This window comes from Penicillium nucicola (genome assembly GCF_028828085.1).
Source record: "Penicillium nucicola strain IBT 29836 chromosome Unknown utg000007l, whole genome shotgun sequence".
NCBI lineage: Eukaryota > Fungi > Ascomycota > Eurotiomycetes > Eurotiales > Aspergillaceae > Penicillium > Penicillium nucicola.
In genome coordinates this window covers 745,276-770,408 of record NW_026643131.1, presented here as the reverse complement: position 1 = coordinate 770,408, position 25,133 = coordinate 745,276, and the positions used below count along the sequence as shown (strand labels likewise).

Genomic DNA, 25,133 nt, shown 5'->3' with positions numbered 1-25,133 from the left:
TGACCTTTGAATCTTCAGCATGATGTTCCAAGACGGCGAGCGAATGCCAGGTGCGGAAAGTTGCGCACATTACGCTTGCCCTAACTATGGCCTTAACTTGCTGTTTCAGTGGACATGTTTAGGCAGTTTCTAAAGGGTCAGATGACAATCATCATATAAACACGAAGCATATTTCTTTTCTTTTTTCTGGCTGTGACGAGTGACTAGTTGAGTTTTGGATCATCAAGCCCGTCATGCTGCCAATGGACTGGGATTATGTTTACTGTTACGTTGACTGGAACTAAGAAACAACCAAAGAGAATAGAAGTGTAACATCTGTCGTGAAGATTTGCATATTTATATGTTTCTATTTAGGGTATGATAACAATGCTAATGGGTAAGAGTGTAGGCCTGTTTAACCTAGTCAGGATGGCTGCTCCAGTGCCCTCATTCAGTAGAGAGCAAGTAGTGAAGAACAAAATTCGCGTCGCGGGACTAAATGTAGTAGATTTAAAGAGACAACGTATTCGAGCACAGGGTGTTCAAAATAAAAGACAAAACCAACAAGAAATGGCAATTAGTCAGTCGTTTACGTCTACAGTAAAGTCAAATGCAGATCATATCTCGTTATTCATGGCATCTCGAGTAAGATCTATCTAACCAAAGCTCGCGCTAGGAAAACAGGCGCATCACAGCGATGAGCAGTGACTTCCTTGGTTGTGTTGACGTTGAGATGCCGAGTCATGCATTCATTGGATGGACATGAGCCCCGAGGAGGATGTGCATGTCCATGTGAATCTTGTCGGTTTCTTATAGCTTGTGCCGGGGGTAGCGGATCTTGACCGGTTCAAGATAAGTTTGTCGGCGTCCACATTTGCTGGATTGGATGATCCAAGTGGTGTTGTCGGTTGATCGATGTAAGGATACGTCGATACCTTCTTCTTCTCTTCTTCTTCTTCTTCTTCTCCTCTCCTCTCCTCTCCTTCCTCAACAGAATTATCATCCCCGCCCAACCGCGGCGTGAAACCGGTTCACCCTCGGTTTCGGGCTTTTTTTTATTTATTTTCATTTTCCAAGTATTTTCAAAATCAAAAAAACGCAATGACTAGTACAGTCAAGCGCAGACAGATCAAAACAAGATCCAGATCTCAGTCGAAACCCAGACCCAGACCGACGGTAAGAATCTACCGACGAACAACAATACCCTGACGACGAGCAGCATTGCGAGCACGGCAGTACTCCTCATCGCTCTCATACTCAGACTCGGAGCACGAGTCATCCGACGACTCGGTCAGATAGCCACAGCGGGAACCACCACAGTCCAGCTTGACACGGTCACCCTTGCGGGTGATACCGTAGCGTTCACAGCGGCACTGGACAGGCGGGTCACTCATGGACGAGAGCGAGGACGGGGAGGTTGAGCCAGACGAGCGCGACGAGAGACTCGAGCCGGCGGAGCTGGGCGGCGAGTTGGAGTAGGAGTACTCATCGGACAGACGCGAGCCGGCAAAGCGGCGGGTCAGGTCGTCGACGGTGGGGGCGAAGTCGGCCTCGCGGAGCTGGCGGGAGGCGTAGGGCTTGGACGGCTTGGGGTGGTGGATGCGCGAGGGAGACAGGGCGCGGCCGGTGGCGACGCTGGCGCGGGGCTTGCGGGTGCTGGTGCTGGTGGACTTGCCACCGGGGACGTCGAGGATGTTGAGCTTGCGGCCGGTGGTGGGCTCGACGGTGAACTCGACGGCGGGGTCGTGCGAGACGTGGTAGCCGTCCATGATGTAGTAGTACCAGTAGCGGCCTCCGAGTTGCAGCATGGAGGTCTGGAAGCGGAACTTGCCGACCCAGGCGCCGGGCTTTTCCTCGGCGGAGAGGGGGATCTGGCGCTGGTAGTTGTCCCAGGAGCCGACGAGGTGGACGGTCTTGACGTTGGACGAGGTCCGGAGGGAGAACTTGAGTTGAACGGCGGCCATGATGAACAATTGAAGCAGGTAATTCGTAGCGGTGAAAGAGTATCGATGTAGAACGAGACTGCCGGAGTTTCGTGATAATTGACTCTTTCGGGAACCGGTCCACGAAATTGTAAGAGAATCGAGCGAGATTAAATTAAGTTGGTTTGTTGTGGTAGAAACTGAGGAAGTTGAACTGGTCGACCGGCGACAAGCTGTAATTCCTGTAAATAGTATTCGAAAGATGAGCAAGGCAGAATCTCAAAGAGCACAGCTCGTTTGAAAGGATGAATTAAGATAGTATAGAAAGAAAGAAGAAAAAAAAGAGATCGGGCAGCCAGTGCCAGGATCGAATATGCAGCACTAACACAACAAACGCTCGCTGGAAGAAAAGAAGAAAGAAATCTGCCTAGGGTGGCTATGGCATCTTTTAAGTCGAGTCCACCAAATCTGCAGAATTGTTGTGCAGAGTTGACTGGGCGGTTATTGGCCGATGGTGGTTGGTTCAGTGCGGTGGTGCGCAGTGATGAGATGCCCTCCAGGCGGTGGCCAATGATGGGCGCTGATTTCGCGCTGGGGTCTGATCAAGTGAGGGGAGAGTTTTGTCAGCCTCAGCAGAGTGTGCAGAGCAGACTTGGATATTTTGAGCTGATGGTTTATGTTGATAGGTTGTGGTGGTGGTTCTTGGTGAGTGCGCAGTCACAACAGGCACCTTCAGTCAGGCAGACTGGCGGACGGACGAACTGGGCAGAACACCTCTCAGCCATCTCAGATACCAGATCCCTCAACTCGCAATCCTGAATACTCAATGTGCCGAGACCAGAGACGGGAAGACGAAAGCCAGTCAGAGGGCGCAAGTGGGCTGACGAAGTGACAGCGCATGCAGGTCTTAGAAGCCTGGGGCATGTCATAGCACATATGATAGCAGTAACCGACAATGAGACGTCAGTAATAATTCTCAATGGTAAAATAGAGCACAGATGACATCGCACAGATCATATATCCCGCTAATGCATCATAGCAGAGCACCAGGCCTATTTCCCCCCATTGGACTCGGATCACATCCAATGTACTTTATACTGTATAGAAAAAGGCAAACAAAGCCTCAGATCAAGTAGGCATCATGTTAGAACGTGCGAACGACGAGAACTCTGACCGTCCAGTTCGAGTCCAGGGGATCCCACCACAATGTGCCTATCTTGCACACTTTAATATACATTTGACTTCGGCCAATGCAATCACACCTGTCTGACATACTTGAGCTCGGAAGTAAGCCGCAAAGGCCGCGTGCGCCTCCCGACTAAGAAGCCAGGATTCGGACTTGCTGTGGCACTCGGCCGTGTACACTGGGGGGGGGGTTTGAATCGTGCGAATATGTACACTGATTAATCGATCAATCGATCAATTGAATCAACCTGATATCGATGAGTGAAAAAGTTTTCTCACATTGGCCATACATTATAGGGTCTTTGATGTGCTATGCTATCGATCTAGAGGGCACCTGCTAAGCTAAGTGCGTAGAGCTACCAAGTCGTCAAGGACGGGAGATTACGGTATATACCATGAACACTAGTGGACAGGAATAACTCATTCTACAGGGTTGCATCAGATGAACAGCAGTGGGAGAGCTTTGAGACCGGGTCTGTCTATATCAGAGACCAAAATTGACCCGGATAGACATCCCATGGCGATCATCTTGAACTTACACCGAGGAAAAAACCCCACTTTTCTATGCCGCTGTTGAACAAAATGTATCGTCGACTCAAGCTACCCAAAGCTCACCAATCCAGCACATCCTAGATATAGGGACAGGCCGAGGGGGCTGGGCCATGTAAATGAGGAGGTTGGGGGAGGTATAGTTCGGATTGTCGGCTTGTCGGGGTCAGGTATACGTTAAGGGCAAAGGACATGGATTACTTATTATCTGGAGTATGTTTATAGACTACAATCAATACGCTGGTACATCAATGTGCACGATGTGATTCAAGTATGTATGGCCGAAGAACTAAGTTTCAAATGCGAACCCCCAGACGCCACAGAAACAGGCCAGAATATGCGCATTTTTTTCGCAGATCATTAAAATACAGAATAAGAAACCTCAGAATTACCGCACCGACACACCGGATCTGTTGGTAAACATCCGGGCGGCAATGTTCATGGAGGCCAGCTCTTGGAACAGAAGCTTGGCGGCGTAGGGAATGTGCACTTGCGAGATGCGGTGCTTGTTGTTGCACAGGCGACACTCGAAGAGACCCTTCTTGAGTTTGCTAGAAGGCGTTAGTATGCAAGCATAAAATGGGATATTCAGGGAAAAACTTACGCGACAGGAGTCATCAGACCACAGTCGTCACAAATGTGAACACGGAACGGATCCGACACATCGAACAGACGCTCCTTCAAGAAGGCACTGGCACCGTGGGCGATCATACAATCGCGCTCCATCTCTCCGAAACGGAGACCACCATCACGGGCACGACCCTCTACAGGCTGGCGGGTCAAGATTTGAGTAGGACCACGGGCACGGGCGTGGATCTTGTCGTCGACCATATGGCGCAGACGCTGGTAGTAGGTAGGTCCGAGGAACACCTGGGCAACCATCTTACGACCAGTGTGTCCGTTGTACATGACTTCGAATCCACGAGACTGGTAGCCGTGCTCGCGCAACAGACGCGAAACCGAGTCGACGGTGACATCAGTGAAAGGAGTAGCATCTCCCTCGAATCCACGCAAAGCCGAGACCTTGGACAATTGACACTCGATCAAATGAGCAATGGTCATTCGAGAGGGAATGGCGTGGGGGTTGATAATCAAATCGGGAACCACACCTTCACGGGTGAAGGGCATGTCCTCCTGGCGGTATGTGATACCAATAGTACCCTTTTGACCGTGACGAGAGGCGAACTTGTCACCAATCTGGGGGATCTTGGTGGTACGCATGCGCACCTTGACGAACTTGAGATCATCGTTGCCAGTCGAGACTAGCACCTGGTCAACAATACCGTTCTCCGTGCTTCGGAGTGGCGTCGACACGTCGATCTTGGTGTGTGCCTTGGTGCGCTGGCCGAGCTCCTCGGCATCAGGGGCCAAGGGGGCAGTCTTTCCAATAATGATATCTTCACCAGAAACACGAACACCCGGAGCAACGATTCCATCATCATCCAGCTTGTCATAGGTACCCTTGCGCATACCGATGGTGTCAGTTCGCATGGGCTTCTCGAAGCGCTCAACCACTGAAAGGCCGACCATCTTCTCGGTGTCCGTGTAGGTTCGGTAGAACAGACTGCGGAACAGACCACGATCGATACTGCTCTGGTTCATAATAACGGAATCTTCCTGGTTGTATCCGGAGTATGTAGCAATAGCGACAATCGCGTTCTGGCCGGCAGGCAACTCACGGAACCGCAGGAACTCCATTGAACGAGTAGTAGCCAGAGGCTTCTGAGGGTAGTACAGAATATTCGCCATGGTCTCCATACGCTGTGCAAAGTTTGTCAAGAAGACACCCATGGCTTGCTTACCCATGGCAGATTGGTATGTGTTACGGGGCGACTGGTTGTGATCAGGGAAAGGAATGATACTGGCGCAAACACCCAAGATCATACTCGGGTGAATCTCGCAATGTGTCCAGGTGTGGGCACGCTGGCTGAGAATCGAGCGGACACGCTTATTGGGATCACTGGTCTCGTCCTCGGGCAGGGCGTAACCAGCCTGGAGCTGCCGCGAAATCTCGAGATCCTCGGGCGTCATGACAATCATGATAGTCTCTTCTTCCTCGGCGTCGACATATTCAACAGCACCGGAGCGGACCAAACCATCCCATCCGAAGTACTGCTCGCGACGTTCTTCTGGGTCCATGTCGGCAGGCAGATCCTTATCCTGCTCAAGCTTGTGAATATGCTCCTTATTAAGGATCAATCCGCCAGAGTTCTCACTCTTAGGATCATTGTCGATAACGAACAAGGGGCGGCAAACACGACCAGTGTCAGTGAAGATCTTAAATTCACGCTCACGAATATCACGAATCAAACTGACTTCGTGAGAGATCATGTTTCGTCGACGAAGGTTCTGCATAGTAGCCACAAGATGCGAGGGATCTCTGTGAATACCAACCCAGACACCATTGACAAACACCTTGGTGGCATTTGGCGTGACTTGAGGTTCGAACTCCTCAAGCACTTCCATGTTTCGCTGAATCATGAAATCAATGATAGGCTCACTCGGTGTACCAACGGTGATGTAGCACATAAGTGCCAAGTTCTTGACAAGACCACAAGCTTGACCTTCAGGAGTCTCGGCTGGACAGACCAAACCCCAGTGGGTGTTGTGTAGTTGACGCGGCTTGGCAATCTTTCCATCTCTGCCAATGGGTGTGTTGGTACGTCGCAAATGAGACAACGAAGAGGCGAAAGTATAACGACTCAGCACCTGAGATACACCGGCCTTTGCACTGGCCGCCTTCTTCTGCTCACCCCAGTTACCAGTGGCAAGAGCATACTTCAGACCACCTGTAAGTGTGGCCGCCTTAAGACCAATGTTAAGATAAATTTCACGGTTGGTCTCGACGCTGCGCTGCACGTAGCGTTGAAGATCACGGGTCACTCGAGTGAAAAGGACACGGAACAGGTTGGCCAGAAGAGGTCCAGCCAAATCAAGACGCTTCTTTCCGAAGTGATCACGATCATCAACATCGGTACGACCCAGAGCACACTGAAGAAGACGGTGCACCATGTATCCGAGGAAGAATGCCTTACGGGTCTCACTGCCCTCGCTTTGCGAAATGTGAGGCAGCAATTCCTTCTGCATAATATCGCGAGCATATTTCACACGTCGGTCGTGGTTCAGGTTAGATTGTGATGAGCCACGCTTGGCAATAAAGTCAAGGGCCACTTCTCGGTCCTGAATGACGAAACCTTCCTCGATACAAGGCTTGAGCATCTCGAGCATCTGAGTATCATTACGATCGTAACAAATGTGGTTCAGAATATCCTCGTCAGACACGACGCCCAGCGCACGGAAAACAACGACGATCGGAATATCAGCGCGAACATATGGGAGAGTCGAGCGAATCGTTGGGCCAAATCCACCCTTGGCGCTGTCTCCCTTGGCAAAGAGCTTCAAAGAAAGCTGAGAGAGCAGTCGCGAGCCCTTTTCCACAGCACTTCTGATTTCAGCAACATAGGGTGTGGGACTGGGAGGGGCTTTCTTGAAGACCTGGACGATGTTTCCAGCACTGCGCTCCTGTGCAATCAAAACCTTTTCACTACCGTTAATGACGAAGTAACCACCAGAGTCGTACGGGCATTCATTCCAGGCGTAGAGAGCCTGTTCGGAAAGGTCCTTCAAGATGCAGTACTTGGACTTGAGCATAATGGGCATCTTTCCGATAAAGACTGTCTCCTCCTTCCCACCTCCCTCCAGGTGCTTCTGCTCCCACTGGAGATATGTGCCACGGTTCTTCTGGTCGGCATCGCCTTCGTTCGCATCGTCATCATCGGGGTTAGATGATCGCTCGCGACCTTCCATGACCCTCTTTGTTACGCCCAGGTAGAGGGGGAGGCGTAGGTAAGATTTCGGAGACGCGCTTCTTGTGGCAACATGATAGTGGTCGCACCATCACCTTCTGTGACGGATGGTCGTGAAAGCATAACGGTACCGAATTTGAGCTCATATCGGCGCACAACGACGGGGTCAACCTCGTCTTCGGTGAGGGGGAGAGTTTGATCGAGAACAACCTGTCCTTGTTCCTCCACAAGTTCCTGCATCGTCGAAGAAATGAACTCGTCGAATGAGTCCAGCTGCTGGGACACAAGACCCTTCGAATCGAAGAATGAAGAGATCACGGTCCAGCAATCTTCGGAGGTGATGCCCTCGTCCGCATCGTCGTAAAACTCCTCCTCGTAGGTTTCGTCGTAGTCCGCCATGGTGGCGATCGAAGGCGACCTGGTCAGGTCGGAGGCGGATTGAAGAAGGTGTTGATCTGAAAAAACGAAGGGAGGCGCGTCGGCCTGGCACAGTCCGAAGAATCACCCAACGCGCTGCAAGCCTGCCTGTCGGTGATGGAGATTGAGATCGGCGGGAATCAGAATGTCAAAGGCAGGGGTATGTTAAAGCCTGACAATCTGAAAGGGGATGGAATAGAAACTCCCCGACAATGATGAGATGAAGGGACTGATCTCCAGACTCTTGATGCTTCTGAGCCCGCTAGCTAGACGCTAGGCCTCTTCGGGTAGTTGTCACGTGAATTTACTCTCACCGCCTCGAAGTATACGCCGATATAGACATAAATCAGTACATAGTCGCATTGATTATAATCACTTGGGTGTTGAGTAAAAGAGTCGTGGGTTATTTTATTGTACATATAATGCAAGGGATCGCATCGCTTAAACAAACTGAAGAAGTGTGCTAAGCATATCCTTGAAGTCTTTCTGACCTGGCTCCTCCTCCCCTAGTCCTTCGAGTTGTTCTGTGAAAATTAGCTTTGTTCAAAAGAGGATATGCATATTACTTACCCTGTAGTGTGCTACGGACCAGAGATAGGTCTTCATCACGCTCTGCAAGAAGTGCAAGAATCTTCTGTTTGGCTCCATCATCCTCAGCAATAAGCCACGCCAAGATAACATCGATAGTCTGGGTTGTTAGCAGAGCATGGTGTAGTGGCGAGAAGAACATACCTGTAATGAGAACAAACCAGCATCAAACCGCTTTGAGAGCCATTCGGCAGCCATCATTTCTTGTTCTTCCTTATCAAAGGTTCGGCGCTCTTTCGCGATAGCCTCTTCAACAGGCGAGACACGCGCGGCGTACTCGCGCCTCAGCTTGACCAGCTTCTCGATCTTTCCATAGTCTTTCTCCATGAACTTTGCTAGAGTCCGGATACGTGGCGCTGAGCCACCAGGCAAGAGACGCAGAAGAGAGGCGAAGATCCCCAAGAAGTGCTCAATATTCTGTCCCTCTTGCTGTATGCATGTTAGTCTGAACCAATGCTATGGACATGAGAGACTATACCTTTTTCATGAACATTCCGAAAATAGTCTTCAGGCCTGCTGCCTCCACCAGTCTCTCACATGCTGGGGCTCCTCCGGCTCCACCTAAAGCGTGATCAAGCACTCTCAGAGAGCGAGATTTGCTGAACTTGCCTTCTCTGAGCATGATCAACGCTAGCTCAATTCCTTCATTTTCCACAAACTTTTCCTTGCCTGCGTCCTCTTCAACAAGACAGACAAGAGCATCGAACAGGTTCTCGACATATTCTTCTTCGTCGGAGTCCTTTACTGGGTCGCGCTTCCTGTAGGCACTGAGCAATTGGAGAAGAACGTCGATACCATCTAGCTCGATGAACTTGGAGCGGTTCTTTGGTGATGACTGCAGAAGAATCGCCAATATTTCGGCGGCGTATTGCTTGTTCTGATTAACGACGGCTTCTTTCTTCTGGATGCGGGAGATAATCCATGGCAGAATTGAACCATCCTGTCCAATTGTCTCGGCGTGCGAAGTCTGGGAAGCCAAGTTTTCCAGTACACCTGTTCGAATTAGTTACTGATTCATCGCTAGATCTTCTCATACTCACCTAGCACATAGTACACTCCCGCTCTATCTGTCTCCGATGCTTCGTCCAGTCGCGAGAGGTTTTGTGCCAATAATTCAATGAGATCGGCTTCCATCTACGTCTTGTAAGTGTTTGCCTCATGCAATTGTGTGTTCAACATACCATAGCGTTCACTAAAGCATCCCATTGTTCTTGTTCGGCTTCCACGTCCTCGTCTGTTAATTCATTGATAATTTGAATGACATCAATTGCAATGTCGGCATTCTCATGTGACAAGAGAGAGATCAAAGACCCAACGCATCCCATCTTCGCAAACTCCTCATAGAGCTCCGAATGCTCGGACAAAATCGACAAGCCCTTGATTTCAGTGTCGAGGTCGGCCTCAGATATCATGAATCTAACCTAGTCAGCACCAGTACAGATATCTCGTCCAGTTCACGTACTTTTGAGGATCGCTTTCGAATTTCGCCCGCAGCTCAGCATTCTTCGAGATCTTCCGTTCAAAGTTCAATGCAAAGCGGCGCACCCATGCGGAGTCGAACTTCTCGGGCTAGGGAGCTGTCAGCACCTGGCCAGATATCATGGAGCATTTATCCCATACCGCAGTCTCATCTTCCTCTTGCTGATCAATGTACTCCATGGCTTGTGTTGTCTTCCTGTCCATTCCACCTCCGAAGAATCGGCCCTCCTCGTCGTCTGGGACATCCTCCTCGTCGAAGTCCGGAGGAAGCTCGGGTCCTGCTTCGCCATCGTCTATTTCGTCCTCAACTATAGGTGCCTTTCCTTTTGACCGCGCATCGTCATTCGAGTCTAGCTTCGCGGACTTGTAGACTTCATCTGTTGTATGGTTAGAGGGTTGCGATCAGCGTCTTTGCGAGGGGAAACGGACTAGGATCTTGGAGAGGCTCGAACTTGCGCTTGGCATTGCCTCCGGAGGACGGTTTCTATTTTGTTAGATATGCAAAAATCCGGTGGATACTCTCATACTCACTTTGAAGAGCTCATCGACGTTCATGATTGCGGTAGGACGGTGATTTGAAAGACAATGCTAAGACCACAAGTCCCTAATTCGAGGGCAGTAAACCGATGGCAAAGAATAGACGCGCAAAAGCAGCTGAAAACAAACGAAATCACGTCCAGGCCCGATGTTGCAGACGCTGTCGCATTCACGCGGGCAAAGATATACGGTTGCGCGCGGGAGCTAAAGACGCAGTGACGCCAAGCCCGTTCCGAGTCCGCAGATTTCTCGACATCCGATCATCATCTTCAACAACATCAACTCACGTTCTCTATCCTCGAATCTCCATCACACAATGGCCCCCAACCAGCGCATCGTTCCCTCCGGCTCTGGCCGCGCCCAGAAGGGCTTCGTCAGCACCATCTACGATGAGGCCACCAACCCCGAGAACAAGACCATTGTCCGCAGCATCCTGATCTTCGGTGTATGTTCAGCTACAGCATTGCCCCTGGCACTCTGATCATCAGACAAACTAACATCATCATTTTAGGCCGGTGTTGCATTCCTCCACAGCAGCCTCGGAGAGTTCCTCCTCCCTCCGTAAGTCGTCATTCATCTCAGTCCCGGTTCAACGATTAGCCTCTGACTTGACACAGCATGTAAAATCTTGACGCCCTTTATACCTCCGGTGATACGACTCGGACCTCCCCTTTTCAATCCTTTGGAAGCACACGGCGTCGGTCAAAGGAAACGCTTGAATAGACATTTCGCTCGGTGGTTTTCGATTGAATAATTTGTACAATAGTTTATTGGAAGAGCATGTACTTTCCTGCATGCTCTGTCTCTGCTTTCATGAATTCGAGGAATTTGCCATTACTGGGTGTCCAGTGTGGTTCAATCCAATTGCTGCTCTCTGGATGTCGCGTGTCAGGACATTTGGACTTCCAAAATTCAATCAAAACGCTGCCGGATAAGGCTCTCTATCGGTGAAGCTCGCTGGCAGTAGATCTGTGTGCTACAGAAACGGGCCATCTAGACTCGGCAGTCAGGTAATGAGTGACGTAGAATCCAATGTGCACTGCATTATTTAGAATGACAGTGCGAGGGCAGCTAGCTACAGTGATAAACAACCTGAACTTGATAGTATAATGTTAACTTACATACCATGTCTGACGATGCATATGAAACGACCGTTCACCTCGGGGAGCCTTGCCCTTTCTAACTTTGGAGGTTCATGATTCCCACTCGAGATAGTAATCGATGCACCGATGAAGACACCATGTGATAGTTGAATTTCAAACTTGTAGATGATCTCCCACTTAGATTTTGGCAGATAGACTCGGTATAAACATGCTTACTACTCCTAACCAGTCCATACACTTCCATGGTTAACATGTTCCCTACCGCACCTAGCTGAACTAGATTGAATACAGCACTGGCTCTTACTCTGACCACTTGACAAATATCTTTCCTGTAATCTGAGACTGCGATGATGTGTAGGGCAGCACTCGCGGCGTAAGTTCCTATATATTGTTACTATATTACAGTCTACATATATCTGCGATAGTACACCCAAAGGCAATGGCATTTCATAAACTCCAGCCAATCTAAGAAAGCCAAACCTCACTATTCCAGGTTTTCAGTCTTGCGGCAACGCTCTAATCAAGATAGGGTTAGTGGTAAATCCGAGTCCATGTTTATGCTTAAAAGGGAATCTGTTACACGCCAAATATCCGCTCAGGGCCTGTCGTACGATTGGAGATTCTGATTCTTTTGTGACACTGTGTGCTCTGTGCGAGAACTTTAAATATATTCCTGACGCACAGCCAATGGTATCTACCACCATGGCTAACCTGATCTATAGAGTCGAGCGATGCTCATCTCAATTGCCCTAATAAATGCCGAGTCGTGGCGAATTCCCCGGCCGCCAAGGTCTCCGCAAAATGGGCTCCCCCACATTTCTCCCCGACCGCAATCTTTCGTCATCTTCAATTTGATTCGGTCTCATTTTGTTGAATCTCTTGCATTTCGTTCAATCTCATACTATCATAATAGGAATATCCCTATATGAAAGGAAATGGCCTCAACCTCCCTTAACCGGGCAGACACTCGGAAGCGCAAGTCACCGAGTGCAGGGCCAGGCCTCGAGTCAACACCCAAGCGCCACAGTCTGTCAGGATATGATCCCCAGGCCCCGTGGCTATATGAAGGCAATCCTTCTGGCGGGTCACGTGCACTGGGAACTCCAGATGTGAAGCATTCACTTCCGCTGGCACATATGGTGTCCGCCGTGCAGGACTTGATTGACCCGGACTTCGATCCGCTGACGGCCATGTTGGATGACGAGCCTCGATTTCTGAAGCCACTACCAGCTCGCATCGCGCCGGAGGACTTGGAGTTCCTGCGGTTCCGAGGTGCGCTCTCGCTGCCAGAGAGCGGTCTGCGGGACGAGCTGCTTCGCTGTTATATTCAGTGGGTGCATAGTTTTATGCCGGTTTTAAATTTGCAAGAATTCTTGCGATGCGTGGCGGAGAATGATCCGGAAGGAAACGTTAGTATTTTGCTGTTTCAGGCAGTGATGTTCGTCGGTACGGCGTTTGTCGATCTTAAACATCTGCAAGATGCGGGATACTCAACTCGGAAGAGCGCGCGGAATGCGTTCTTCACTCGCTTAAGGGTTTGTACACCAGCGTATGGGAACCCGAGCCTGGCTAACTCATCTTTAGCTACTATATTCTTTAGACTGCGAGGAGGATCGAATTGTGATCCTACAAACATTGCTCTTGATGACATATTGGTCTGACCCGGAGAACAGTCCGCAGCGAGACATCTGGGATTGGATTGGGGTATGCAACACCCAGGCACAATCTATTGGATTGAACAAAGACCCTGCATCAGGCGATATGCATGTAAGAACTCGACGACTCCGCGCTCGGCTCTGGTGGTGCCTATACTCCCGAGACCGGCTCATCGCTATGGGTATGCGCCGGCCCCTTCAAGTCAATGATGGAACAAGCAATGTGCCTATGCTTAGTCTAGAAGACTTTGATTTTGAACCCTTTGCTCCGTCCGTTATTACAAGTTTCCGCTGCCGCCAATTGGAAGATGTATCACATCAGAAACGTTTGTCTATCATGTTTATTGAGAAGATGAAGCTTTGTCAGTGTATTGGCAGGGTATTATTTGCCCAATATACTCCTTCACAGCGTCAATTTGGAGCCACGAACCGGACCACAGTCACGCTTGTCCCCCGACAAGCTTCAGAGTCCGAGTTTGCGCGATGCGGCCAAAAGCTTGATTCATGGCTCAGCACACTACCCAAAGATGCACAATTTATACCCAAGACAAAACACAACTTCCGCGATGGCGAGGACGTGCTGCTCCTTCATGGCGCAATGCTGCGTATGCTTTATCATGCTACCAGCAGCGCACTTCACCGGCCTTGGGCAGCTGCTGTCAAAGACCAATCTAAGACGCGCACTGAGCTGTGCAATACTGCCCGCATAAAAATGCACGATGCTGCCAGTGGAATAACCCATATTATACAGGGGTTGAATCAACTCAATTTGACCCGGTTCCTACCCCAGTCTGGAGTCACCGTGATTCTACCCGCTGCCGTGGCACATCTATCCAACACCATGTCCGAGAATCCGGCTGTCCGCGAAAGCAGTGTATACAATTTCCACCGTTGTATCCAAGTACTGCATTGCCTGAAAGATATATATCCAGCCGCGGACCAGGAGTTCGCCAATATTGAAGCCGCCATCAAAATGCAGTCAGGTGCCTCCAGCACCTTTTTTGAGGTCATGCAATACAACCTCGATGCTCCTGCCACATCCCTGACAACAAGAAAGCCAAGCAGCCACGATCCAATTCCTATACCGCAATACCATCCCCTCCTCACCGACCAGTCTACCCCTAAGCCTGACACCCCAGTCTCAAGAGACTATGCTACACCTAACCAAGGCCTAGGGGGTCTCCCAACCCCCAGAAACTCCACCACAGAGACAACTCAAGATTCTTCTCTGCCTCTCTTCCCCAACGAGTTCGACCAGTTCGCCGACCCCAGCACCGTCGACAACAACCCCTTCAACTTCTTCTCAATAGACATCGACTGCTTCCCGGAGATGCCGACTCCTGCAACGAATTCCAAATTGGATGGAAACAATGTATCACCAACTGCACAAGACGAAAATATAGACTGGACACAAGATCTATTCCGAGACACGGACATGGGTCAATTCAACAAGACGCAGTCCTTCGATCCAGTGAGGACACCCCAACAAGAACAAGAGCAGGATTCGTTCTCGTTCGAGTTGCAAGGAATAGATGAAACGCTACCTGGGACGCACCTGCGCCATCAATCTATGGGTGATGCTCGACCTGGGATCACTGGTGACCTTGATCGGGATCTAGGGTTCCAGTCTGACGATGACATGTTTTAGTCTTATGATTGAGATTGGTTCTTGTTTCCACCGCTTTGGTCTTCAGGCTACCGATTGTACTATATTAAGTGTTACTTGAAATCAAAAAATGCCTCATAATCAGACTCTATCTTTCTTCATCCTGTGGCAGGTCAAAGTAAATTCAACCCCTCGTTCTTTTTGACTTTGTCCTGGTGATATCAGCCTTACCAGTTGAGCCCTTGCTATTACATCTTTACCATAGAATAACCTTCACGACTAATAGAATTGTGGCGGTCTTTGTAGACACTGCAAACTGTGCCTATTTGGGCATTTTGCTTGTCTGGGTTGGAGGATAGAGAAGGAAGGTGCTCTGTCTCGTAGATTTCCTCGAAATACCACGTTTTCATGTCTCTGTCCTGCTTCAATTCTTCTCTAGCCATCGCTTTATCTGTTTTATCTCTTTTCCCTGTACAATTTCATTCATTCAGTACAGGTCACCATGACACCCTGGAGTCTCTCCCCAGAATCGCTGCAAGCCATCCAAGTACCACTCATACCCCAATACAAACTGGCAGACACGACTACTCTTTCCCAGCTGGAATCTTCCAAAACTCTTTTCCAACTCACGGGCTCTCCCAAACTCACAGGCCGACTTCCACCAGGCGTCAGAGAAATCATCTCATCCGGCGGATGCATAGTGGGACTCTTTGGCGAAATCCCCGTCGCCAATGACCCAAACAAACCATCACCAATCTGCACAAAAGTCCTCAAGTATACAAAGGACGAAAATGACAGAAACTACTTAACAAGCATCAAGGTTGAAGCCCGAATCCTTGACATCCTCTACAAACTGGGACCCCATCCCTCCATCATGCAATCAGAAGGTCTGACCGAAGACGGCCTGGTACTCAAATACTATCCCAACGGTGACATGCGCGAATACCTCATCCGCTTTCCAAATGTTAGTCTTGAGATACGGCTAGACTGGTGCCAACAACTTGTGGCAGCTGTCTCATTTGTCCATTCCAAGAACGTTATACACTGCGACATTGATGTCTCAAATATCCTGCTGGACACCAACCTGAACATCATCCTTTGTGATTTCCAAGGAATCCTGAAAAACAGTGCAGGGACCTATCTGCTAGATGGTCTAAGTCGTGAAGGGCCGAAATCCAGCATGCCACGGCCGTCACTCAATTATGCAGGGGAAATCACTGACATATTTGCTGTTGGCTCGGCCATGTACCATATCATCACGGGCAGCGAGGTGTTTCCAGAGCTGGATTCTGTTCGACATAATGTTGAGATTCAACACCGGTTTCGGAATGCCCAGTTTCCCAGAGATGATTATGTTTGCAGTCATATCATCGAGAAATGCTGGCGAGGGCTGTATAGCTCTATTGATGAGGTTGGCGAGGAAGTCTTCCAGATGCAATCTGCTTCATGGGCTGGTGATGTGGCTCAGAAATTGGAAGATGGGTTCTTCTTCCAAATGTAAGCTCTTGGAAGAGAATGTCAGTTACTCGTATTCTTATTGTAGGGGTTTGGTGCTCGGTCTCATGATTAGACAATTGGCCGAGGATGTCATGTATTCTTATTCTCTATGAAGTGCCACATTATGCTGAACGGAAATGAACTCTAGTGACTGATGCTGCCCAATTCTATGCGAGTTTGAAATTCGAGGGATGAGACTGACTGGGCTCATTATTGCTGCTTCTTCCAGCGATTGCTTTCATCGCCTTCTTCCCACGATTGCTCGACATAGCCCAGCTTTCTCTTGACTTCCCGGACCTTGTCCTGGTCGCCAGTGTTCTTGCCCATATTGTCACTGAGCTTGACGGCCGGGCTGCCATTCGCAGTTGCGATCTTGATGACAATATTGAGAGGCTTGGACTTTTCACCGGTTGATTTACTGATGTAGTCATCTATAGGAATCAATTAGCATTGGTCGATGAACCAGCGGATATCAAACTTACTGGTGAAGAATGTTCCAACGCCGAATGTAGGCTTGAAGCCTGCCTTTTCAGCGATGGTCTTGTACTCAAGGCAATGCTCGATATCCAAAGAATCCGAGAAAACAACGACCTTTGTATCGGTGATATTCTGAGCATTATAGAAATCCCGAGCCATCTTGACAAAGTACGTCGGGTCACCAGAGTCTTGACGGATACCAGTGTAAACCTGAGCATAAGTCTTAGCAGATGGATTAGCCTCCTGATCCGGTACCGAGATTGGCTTCCTGAAAGCATCCAAGAAAGCAGGAGTTCCGAATGTATCGGTGAGCGCGATACCAAGGACCTATCGCCATGTTAGTCCACAACACACAAAACAAGACAGCAAAAGGAACATACCCCCTCCCCGAAACATCCAAGCCAATACTTCAAAGCCAACTCATTGGCATTCTCATAATCATCCGTAATAGCCGCAATGGTCATATACCATTCATGCGCGACAGTCCCAACAGCAGGAACACCATACTTCATAGCGAAATGGACATTGCTAGTGCCAGACAGGACACCCTCCCAGCCACTCTTCTTGCCCTCCTCCGCGGCACGAGTAAGACCCCTCATAACAAGGTCCTGAGTATGATAATCACGTCTACGGCGCGATCCAAACTCAGAGAAGACACATCCATTCTCAAGCAACGTACAGCCCTTACGGTATGCCTTCTCCTCCTGATCATCGTAATCCCAGTCCCGATCACTAAACATGAAATAGGCCTGGCTGGTGAGTGCCAGTAACGGGATTTCGTACAGGATCGTGTCCAGCCACAACCCTTTAACGACGTACTCGACATTGCCCTCGTCATCGTCGCTGCCAGAATCTATTGTCGGCGTGAACTTGATCTCGACTTGCTCGGCGGGTTTGAGATGGAATGTTTCGAGGAAGGTGATGTACGCGTCGGTTAGGTAGGGGCACTTTTCGCGGAGGAATTGGCGTTCTTCGGCTGTGACGCGGACATTTGCTAATTCTGAGCGCGTCGGAATTAGTGTCTGCCGAGAAAAATTCATATTGGTTTCTTACTGTCCATCTGCTCCAGGAGCCATTTGTACGCCCCGCGGCGCAGCTTCATGTGCGGGGTCCGATTGGTGTAGGCGTAGGTTACCGCTGCGCGTGTTAGGTTCGTTGGCGTCTGACCTGGATCAAGGGTACTTACAAACATCTGGGAAGTATTTGAGGACCGCACATTGCATCGTTAGCTTGTACAGGTCGGTGTCTAGCAGGGTGAAGATGCCTGCTGGCGGCGGAGGTGCGTCGTTGCCCATTATGCTGGCTGGTCTGTCACTCGGATCTATGTGGAATGAATCGATGGGGTGGAGAGGATCGCCTGAGATTGTAGAGTTGACCCAGTAGATATATAGGAGGGAGTGGCCTGGTATAAATGTTTTCTTCTCTTTTTCTTTGTCGCGCCGTTCATTTACCGCGGGGAAAACGGCGTTATCGATAAAATGTTTGTGATGTTTGCATTGTGTATAGTAGGTCGTCACCCTTTGTCGTTCTTCCTTTTTTGTTTGCGATTTGCTATTTTGGATAGACTTCTTTGTCTACTTCTTTGAAATAGCTTGAGAATATACCAGAAACTTCAATTGGTCTGACTACTGATATCATCATAGCTTATGCGCAGACCTTTTAGCATCAGCAATGATATCTGCAGCTTGCTCCGCTAGAGCATAAACACACATTTGAATGTGTGCTGTCAATGGAACAGGAATGACACTTGCATCTACAATGCGCAAGCCATCCACTCCACGAACCCGAAGTTGATTGTCAACTACCTTGCCCATCGAGGCACTTCCAGCAGGATGGAACATAGTCCTAGAACAGGGTATCAGCATGCATCCAGGATCTCTTATATCTCGTTTTCTCACATAGCTCGACGTCGAACAAGACTGTCGATTTCTGCATCGCTAGTATCCACTTGAACGGATGTAGCCCCGTCTTCGACCGTCTCACTGTCAATCATCTCCTGCCCGGCTGGTGTCTCACGGACCATTTCGCGTATCTTTCGAATACCAGCACGCATCATATACCTGTCAGCCTCAGTGGCAAGGTAATTAGGGTCTATTAGTGGCATAGAGTGTGGATTATTGTCCTTGAGAGTTATGCTTCCGCGCGAAGTTGGAAGCATACCAACCACGATAGTGGCAATGTGAGATCCGTCCATCTCAATTGTGGGATTAGCGGGATTTCCTCCAGCGTAAAAGACTAACATTTCTAGATGTCCTTTCTGCGAGATCAATGGATGGTCATCCAATTTGCAATTTGGATCATCGCGAAGTAATGCAGCACGTAATCCGTCCAGAGGGACGGGCTGTGTTGCCGCAAAATCGATAGGTTGACCTCTGAAGAACAAGGAATCATTGAAAGCCGGGGATCCAACTGCGAGTCCTCGTTCTGGATGTTTCAACTTCCACCATTGAACAACACCCGGGTGGTCTTGGAAATGGAGGCCGACGGCTGGAGAGTCAAGTACCAGGTCCACACCGTGACGTTTCAACTCGTCTGCTGGTCCGATACCAGAAAGCTTCAAAATCTGGGGTGTTCGATACGTACCAGTCGAGATGATGACCTCGCGCTTTGCAGAAATGAGACGAATTTCCTCATCTGCAATCTCCACACCAATGGCTCTCTTTCGTCCATTGCGCTCTTCGAAAACGACTCGCTTGACCATGGTGTTTGTGAAGATAGTGACATTGAGCGGATATTCAGATGCAGCAGTCTGCCGCATGCCCCTGACCTTGTTCTCAACAACCTCGGCCAATCCAATAGGATCACCAGAATTGATGTCCGGGACCAAAGGCACACCGACAGCAGCCCATGCATCCTTTACCAAAGGACGCAGGGGATAATTGCGACCCGTGAATGTGACAGACTCCGCCTTCATCGGGCCATGGAATCCATGCTGCTCCTGATCACCCTTCGGATCAAAATGTGACTCCACCTTACGGAAGTAGGGCAAAAGTCCACTATAGCTCCATCGCGAGTCACCGACCGTCTGTCCCCAGAGATCGTAATTTGCTCTTTCGCCTCGGAACCAGCCCCCTAGTCAACCAAAGCCTCATATTAGACAAAGTCTTTTGAATTGAACGGCAATGCAATACCCACCGGCGTTAGTGACACTACTCCCCCCAAGTGCCCTTCCTGCATGGTTAGAGACCGATCGCCCATCCAGATATTTCTGCGGCACTGTAGTATAATTCCAATCTAGCTCCGAGCCGAGAAGCTGAGGATAATCTGCTGCATCTGGTACAAGAGGGTGCTTGCTAACATCGGGACCTGCTTCGATGATGACGATTGATAGTGTGGGATTCTTTTCTTTCAGGCGGGAGGCTACTACGCAGCCTGCTGTTCCCCCGCCCACGATGATATAGTCATATACCTCAGTCGCCATCGAGATTTGAATGCACTGAAATGTTGAGCATTGGATTTGGAGTTTAGTGACCGATACGATCGCTATTGAGGGGTAGATGGAGATCTATTGGATCGTGACATCCCCGTGCGTTTAGTATTTCTTGGCCAACAGGGATCAGCTGTTGCCGATCTTCCAGAGATAAAGCTTTTCAGACGAAAGTTGATAAGCAGTGTCATTTAATAAAAAGTTCATGGGGGTCACAGCCCCAGGATTGCTGGTCATTGCCTGTGCATCCGCGTGGTGTTGGCAAACCCTAGATCAACCCTGCCTTGTCAGTCATTGATTTTCTGGGATACTTCAATGTATTATAATACTAAAGCCAATCAAGTATTGTGAGATATGTATTTTAAGGATCTCAGCCCTTTATTAGCTTGCCTACTGTTTTATAACTATCTGGCAGGACCGTCTTTGTCTGCCTTCTTCTTACAGAGATTCCATCATCGTGAGAGATCTCTCTACGTCTTACTCTCTAGATCGGATATCGGTCGTGATAGACTATCATAAACGGTAATTAGCCATGAAAACACTACTTTGTTTTGTTGTGCAGTGTTTATTAGAAACACTGTACTGTAAGCATTCTCATGATCATTGAGATATGCGGTATCTCACAAATTATTTACTGGTCTGTACTAAACCTTCATTCTTCTAATACATTCAAGGACAGGAGAGGTCGTGAGTAGGGTGAAAAAGGCAACAGAAACCTTTTATTCTTTGCTTGAAGAGTACAATCCCTTTTGAATTGAAATTTAGCATGAAGTTTCATGCTGATACTATTGCAAGAGCGATACTTCTAACTCTGAACTCATTTTGATGCTCATGTCGGCAGGCTAGCTGGCCAAGAACACTTGACAAAGAAAAGAGATCTTGTATCCATTATATTCAATATTGAGCTGTTCTTCTCATGTTTCTTCATACTCGTCTACTAGGGACGCACAATACCCCAGTACTGAGGGCTCTCCCTATCACATGGTACACCAGATCTCATTGCCATGTCATAGCAAGGTGCCTCTGATAGATCATTCAGAACCACCTCCGTGGTGCTCTCTGAGCCCGAAGCTCTTTCTCGCAAGAAATTCTGAAGGTTATTCAAATCCATGCCCTCGGAGTCGAAGTATCGCTTATCAGAGGTGTGCGTTTCATAAGAAGGCGGAGGGTAGAAATCCTGGACACTAGGACTTTGCGAGGCATGAGAGCTGTAGCCGGTCTGCGGGAGGGTATACAACGAAATTGAAAAGCAAGCAGTTATCTAGATCATGATTTCAATAGTTAGCTCAATAATCTCATCTTGCAGTGCATTCCTGGAAAGTAAATACCTGCGAAATATTGCTCTGAGGGTTTTGTAATTGAACAAATACTCTCAACATGTGAGATATCTCTACGAAAGACGACTGGCAGCTCGGTAGACAATGTTCAAGCTGTTTGACAGGAGTCAAGGTCCGAGATAGAGCAAACCACTCTGAGATTATATCCTGGGTTAAAAGGAAATCACTATCACACTCCGAGTAATCTTCTGCAATAAGCCTGTCTCGAGTACTCAATTCCCCATTGCCACATTTGGCCACTTGGTACTCAAGAAGCTGGATTTTGATTGATACAGGTGAAACGCCTTTTCGTAGCGGAATATATCGAACGTCGACCGCAATTGGTTGGCCAACAAGGAAAGAACTTCCTGGTATACTTATCTCGTATCTGATTTTCTCAGGCCAAAGTTTTTCTATACTCTTATGATGATGTGGGTCATTCTGATGTTTGATTTTTCGTTCTTAGGAAGGCAACTTACTAGAGGTTCCACGAGTGAACATGGATTCGGTCGCTTGGAAACCGAGATTCTTTGGGACTTTTTATGCAACTCCCTAGAGCCAACAATTGTCGCCGTCAACTCGTATCGAATGAAGCAATCTTTCAGGCCTTCAATGCTTTCCGGCATGTCTTTGCGTATAGTTATTGTAAAGGGAAACTCGTGGTTGCCGGGGTATAAAGTCGATGTATTTCGGTGGGAGAGAAAACTCCAGATTTGGTGATAAAAGGTGGTTTCACACCAGGTAGACTTTTTGTATTGCTCTTCTTCTTTTGCTTTTGTCCAGCTTGTTGATCCATATGTTAGGCTGAGGTTGCACCGGAAGTATTCAAAGGGAATGACTCACTTTATGAAATGTGATCCTTTCATGTGGAGTTTGATATTTGTCACTGGTAGTGCCTGTTTCAGACACAGCACTATGGTTCCGTTGAGATGACTGTAGTTCGTTTCTTCTTCGTCACTTGGTGTCCAGATTGTGCCATTCTCGAGTCTGCTAAAGTGTTAGATTGGCCGGTACGTGCGCATCTGAGCAAATACTAATAGACTGACCTGATATCGAAGTAAATTGGTACAACCGCCGTACAGCCACCAAACAGCCATGAAGCCATGCGATCGATATAAAATATGGTTCTCAAAGATACCAAGGGGTCAAGAAGTGGAAAATTGTACGTGGTGGTGTAAATGAATATAACGTTGAAGTTGACACTTTCGATGTCAGGCCCCAAGGATGTGTGCCGCTAGTTTATATGAGCGGCTGACTATCTCGAGTCCGGCGGAGACTTCCAGCTTCGGCATCGGCATGCCGAAAGGTTTTTGGTGCATGATTCAGCCCAGTATGTGGTGGAGCCATTCTATCGTTGAAAAGGGTGCTTCCTGGTCCACTGATTTCCCAATTAGGATACCTTCCCGACAAGAAAAAACCATAGTCCTGGGCACTCCAAAGGTTCGGCGAGTATCCGCATTTATTTCGAATGTGAATTATATACAGTCCAGACATCTGCCAAGTGTGCGTTCTGCAGCTTTTATCTCTCGTCGTACATGTTATGGAAAGGAGTTTGGTGGTGGTCTGGGGTTTAGAACGATCGGCTTTAACATGCACACATTAAACTCCAACAAAAGATTTTTCAGGGGCAATCTATTTTTTTCCAATAATGATACTCACTAGACTTAAGTTTGTACCTGATCTTTATTATAGCAGATCAGGGACCAAATTGGACAAATGGGTGAGAACCGCAATTTTATGTCCGTTTACTAATAATCATATTGTATATCTGCGCCTGAGAATCTGTCGATGATACTCCTATTTATTCATACATAAGAATTAAATGACTTTACTGAATGGCTTGTTTATCTCTGCCGCAAACATTTGAGAGGGATCGTAAATTTACATCAAATACAATGTGATCAGTGTGACCTGGATGTCGGTATGGCTATCATGGTTGACCCTAATAGCCTTCATAGAGAGCTCGTAGATAGCTCGCAGAACGCCTTGTGTGTCGTGAAGAGACCATCGTCTCGTTCACAACTTCCACTGTTCTCGATGATACACTCAACGGCGGCACCAACAAAGAAAACGCTACCCTCGCACATATTCTCGATCGTTCCACCAACTGTGATTTTGCCTTGTCCATGTGAACAGATAAATATGCTAGGACCAGCAATTGGCTGGAACGTCGCTTTAGCACCTGCACAAGTGAGATCGGTTTTGACAACGCTAAATTCTTCAATTGGGGGATCGTACAGCATAGCCGTGGACCCGCCAGATCGAGCTGTCGTGTTCAAGGAAACACGATCGTATTCAACGGGGCGAAGTTTCTGCTCTTCGATCGGAGCGTAAGAGTAAGTCAGCATATCAGTGAGGGTATTCACATCCCGGAATTTTGGCGTAAATCCCGATCTCACGACGTTGTCCGACGATGCCATACACTCGATGATATCACCAGAAATGTAGGCGTGAATATCGTCGGCCTTGAGAAACATAGCCTCGCCAGGCTCTAGTCTGACAAAGTTGAGGAAAAAGAAAACGAAAAGGCCGATGTCATTGGGAAACTGGCCATTGAGCCGTTTTAAGATCTTAGCCAATGCTTCAGGGTCAGTGGGGTTCGTCCTTAGGTCACCTTCCAGTATACCGAAGCTCGCTGGAGAGCTCTCGGCGAGAGAAACCAGATCCCTACTGGCGGAATTGATTTGCGTCTGAGAAGAATTCATCAGTCTTGTAAATACCGAGCGCAGCGCTTCTTTCTTCTTTATATCGGCGGCCTCTTCGTTTTGGTTACCATTCTCTTGAACAATTTTCTCGAATTCACTCGTAGAAGAAGATCCGATAAGCGTGCGTAGGGGCTCAATTGCTCGAAAGAAATGTGCGATTTCTGCAAGGGGACGAAAACCACACAAGCCCTCGAAGGGTGTCAAGGCAATAGCCATCTCAGGCTTATGGTTATCATCTTCCCCGTAAGAAAATATTTGTCAGCTCGAAGCTAAATCCATGCGAATTAATACAGATGCACATACCAGGGTAGTTTTCTGGGTCGCGCACATGAAGCTTTTCCGCCAACTCCTTGCTAGGATGGGCTTGGATACTAAGCGCCTTTCTAATTGAAAGCACCTTGAATAAGAAGGGCAGCTGACTTCCATAGCGCTCACTTATCTCTGTGGAAATCAAAGCTTGGTTTTCCTGGATCATTTCGAGCAGTGTGCGCTGGGTCTCAACTTCTTTGGAGGGCAAACTGGGGTGAGTGCCCATCCACAGCTATGTTGAATATTAGCCACTTCATTCATTTCGAATGCCAGTCCAAAATTACCTCTGCGTAGGGCTTTGCATCATCTATTTTGAAACCCTCTGGAGTGGTGGCGGCTGCATATCGGGCTGCAGCGGATTCATGACCAATTTTACCTGCGATAGGACTTAGTTTGGGGTGAGAAAGATTATAAATTGAACTTTACCCCAGTCATAGCTGTTGACGCCTGCACTAGTCAGTTGGAGACCAGATTTATGGAGTCTTTAGAGCTTGACTTACCGCATTGCAAACGAAGTAATGGAACTTGCATATTGAAAGGCCTTGTATAGAGTTATGTGAAGACGATCCAGGTGTC

At 48.5% G+C, this 25,133-nt stretch overlaps 9 protein-coding genes across 9 annotated transcripts; 3 read left to right on the top strand and 6 right to left on the bottom strand.

Moving 5' to 3' along the window:
* Positions 1-1,163: 1,163 nt before the first annotated feature.
* On the bottom strand, positions 1,164-1,943 carry esdC (GTP-binding protein EsdC; the record flags this gene model as incomplete). The annotated part of the gene is made up of 1 exon (XM_057129720.1): positions 1,164-1,943. The coding sequence occupies one exon, from the start codon at positions 1,941-1,943 to the stop codon at positions 1,164-1,166; it is 780 nt and encodes a 259-aa protein (XP_056982788.1).
* Positions 1,944-4,023: 2,080 nt separating this feature from the next.
* N7511_007342 (DNA-directed RNA polymerase II subunit RPB2) lies at positions 4,024-7,840 on the bottom strand (the record flags this gene model as incomplete). Its single annotated transcript, XM_057129719.1, has 3 exons — positions 4,024-4,186; positions 4,240-7,435; positions 7,531-7,840. The coding sequence occupies 3 exons, from the start codon at positions 7,838-7,840 to the stop codon at positions 4,024-4,026; spliced, it is 3,669 nt and encodes a 1,222-aa protein (XP_056982787.1).
* A 459-nt stretch (positions 7,841-8,299) lies between these two features.
* On the bottom strand, positions 8,300-10,480 carry N7511_007341 (beta-catenin-like protein 1; the record flags this gene model as incomplete). The annotated part of the gene is made up of 10 exons (XM_057129718.1): positions 8,300-8,382; positions 8,429-8,546; positions 8,591-8,875; positions 8,925-9,439; positions 9,487-9,580; positions 9,628-9,862; positions 9,909-10,015; positions 10,067-10,302; positions 10,355-10,409; positions 10,457-10,480. 10 exons carry the CDS (start codon positions 10,478-10,480, stop codon positions 8,300-8,302), a joined length of 1,752 nt encoding a protein of 583 aa, XP_056982786.1.
* A 286-nt stretch (positions 10,481-10,766) lies between these two features.
* N7511_007340 (uncharacterized protein) lies at positions 10,767-11,139 on the top strand. The gene is made up of 3 exons (XM_057129717.1): positions 10,767-10,907; positions 10,974-11,023; positions 11,080-11,139. Exons 1-3 carry the CDS (start codon positions 10,779-10,781, stop codon positions 11,084-11,086), a joined length of 186 nt encoding a protein of 61 aa, XP_056982785.1. The 5' UTR covers positions 10,767-10,778; the 3' UTR covers positions 11,087-11,139.
* Positions 11,140-12,500: 1,361 nt separating this feature from the next.
* N7511_007339 (transcription factor domain-containing protein) lies at positions 12,501-14,868 on the top strand (the record flags this gene model as incomplete). Its single annotated transcript, XM_057129716.1, has 2 exons — positions 12,501-13,100; positions 13,150-14,868. 2 exons carry the CDS (start codon positions 12,501-12,503, stop codon positions 14,866-14,868), a joined length of 2,319 nt encoding a protein of 772 aa, XP_056982784.1.
* Positions 14,869-15,328: 460 nt separating this feature from the next.
* Positions 15,329-16,327, top strand: N7511_007338 (uncharacterized protein; the record flags this gene model as incomplete). Its single annotated transcript, XM_057129715.1, has 1 exon — positions 15,329-16,327. The coding sequence occupies one exon, from the start codon at positions 15,329-15,331 to the stop codon at positions 16,325-16,327; it is 999 nt and encodes a 332-aa protein (XP_056982783.1).
* A 206-nt stretch (positions 16,328-16,533) lies between these two features.
* On the bottom strand, positions 16,534-18,095 carry N7511_007337 (nicotinate phosphoribosyltransferase; the record flags this gene model as incomplete). Its single annotated transcript, XM_057129714.1, has 5 exons — positions 16,534-16,754; positions 16,806-17,127; positions 17,181-17,800; positions 17,854-17,937; positions 17,987-18,095. 5 exons carry the CDS (start codon positions 18,093-18,095, stop codon positions 16,534-16,536), a joined length of 1,356 nt encoding a protein of 451 aa, XP_056982782.1.
* A 342-nt stretch (positions 18,096-18,437) lies between these two features.
* Positions 18,438-20,221, bottom strand: N7511_007336 (GMC family oxidoreductase; the record flags this gene model as incomplete). The annotated part of the gene is made up of 3 exons (XM_057129713.1): positions 18,438-18,645; positions 18,699-19,872; positions 19,936-20,221. 3 exons carry the CDS (start codon positions 20,219-20,221, stop codon positions 18,438-18,440), a joined length of 1,668 nt encoding a protein of 555 aa, XP_056982781.1.
* A 3,274-nt stretch (positions 20,222-23,495) lies between these two features.
* N7511_007335 (Mannose-6-phosphate isomerase) lies at positions 23,496-25,088 on the bottom strand (the record flags this gene model as incomplete). Its single annotated transcript, XM_057129712.1, has 4 exons — positions 23,496-24,484; positions 24,552-24,789; positions 24,842-24,933; positions 25,058-25,088. The coding sequence occupies 4 exons, from the start codon at positions 25,086-25,088 to the stop codon at positions 23,496-23,498; spliced, it is 1,350 nt and encodes a 449-aa protein (XP_056982780.1).
* Between the last annotated feature and the right edge of the window lie 45 nt (positions 25,089-25,133).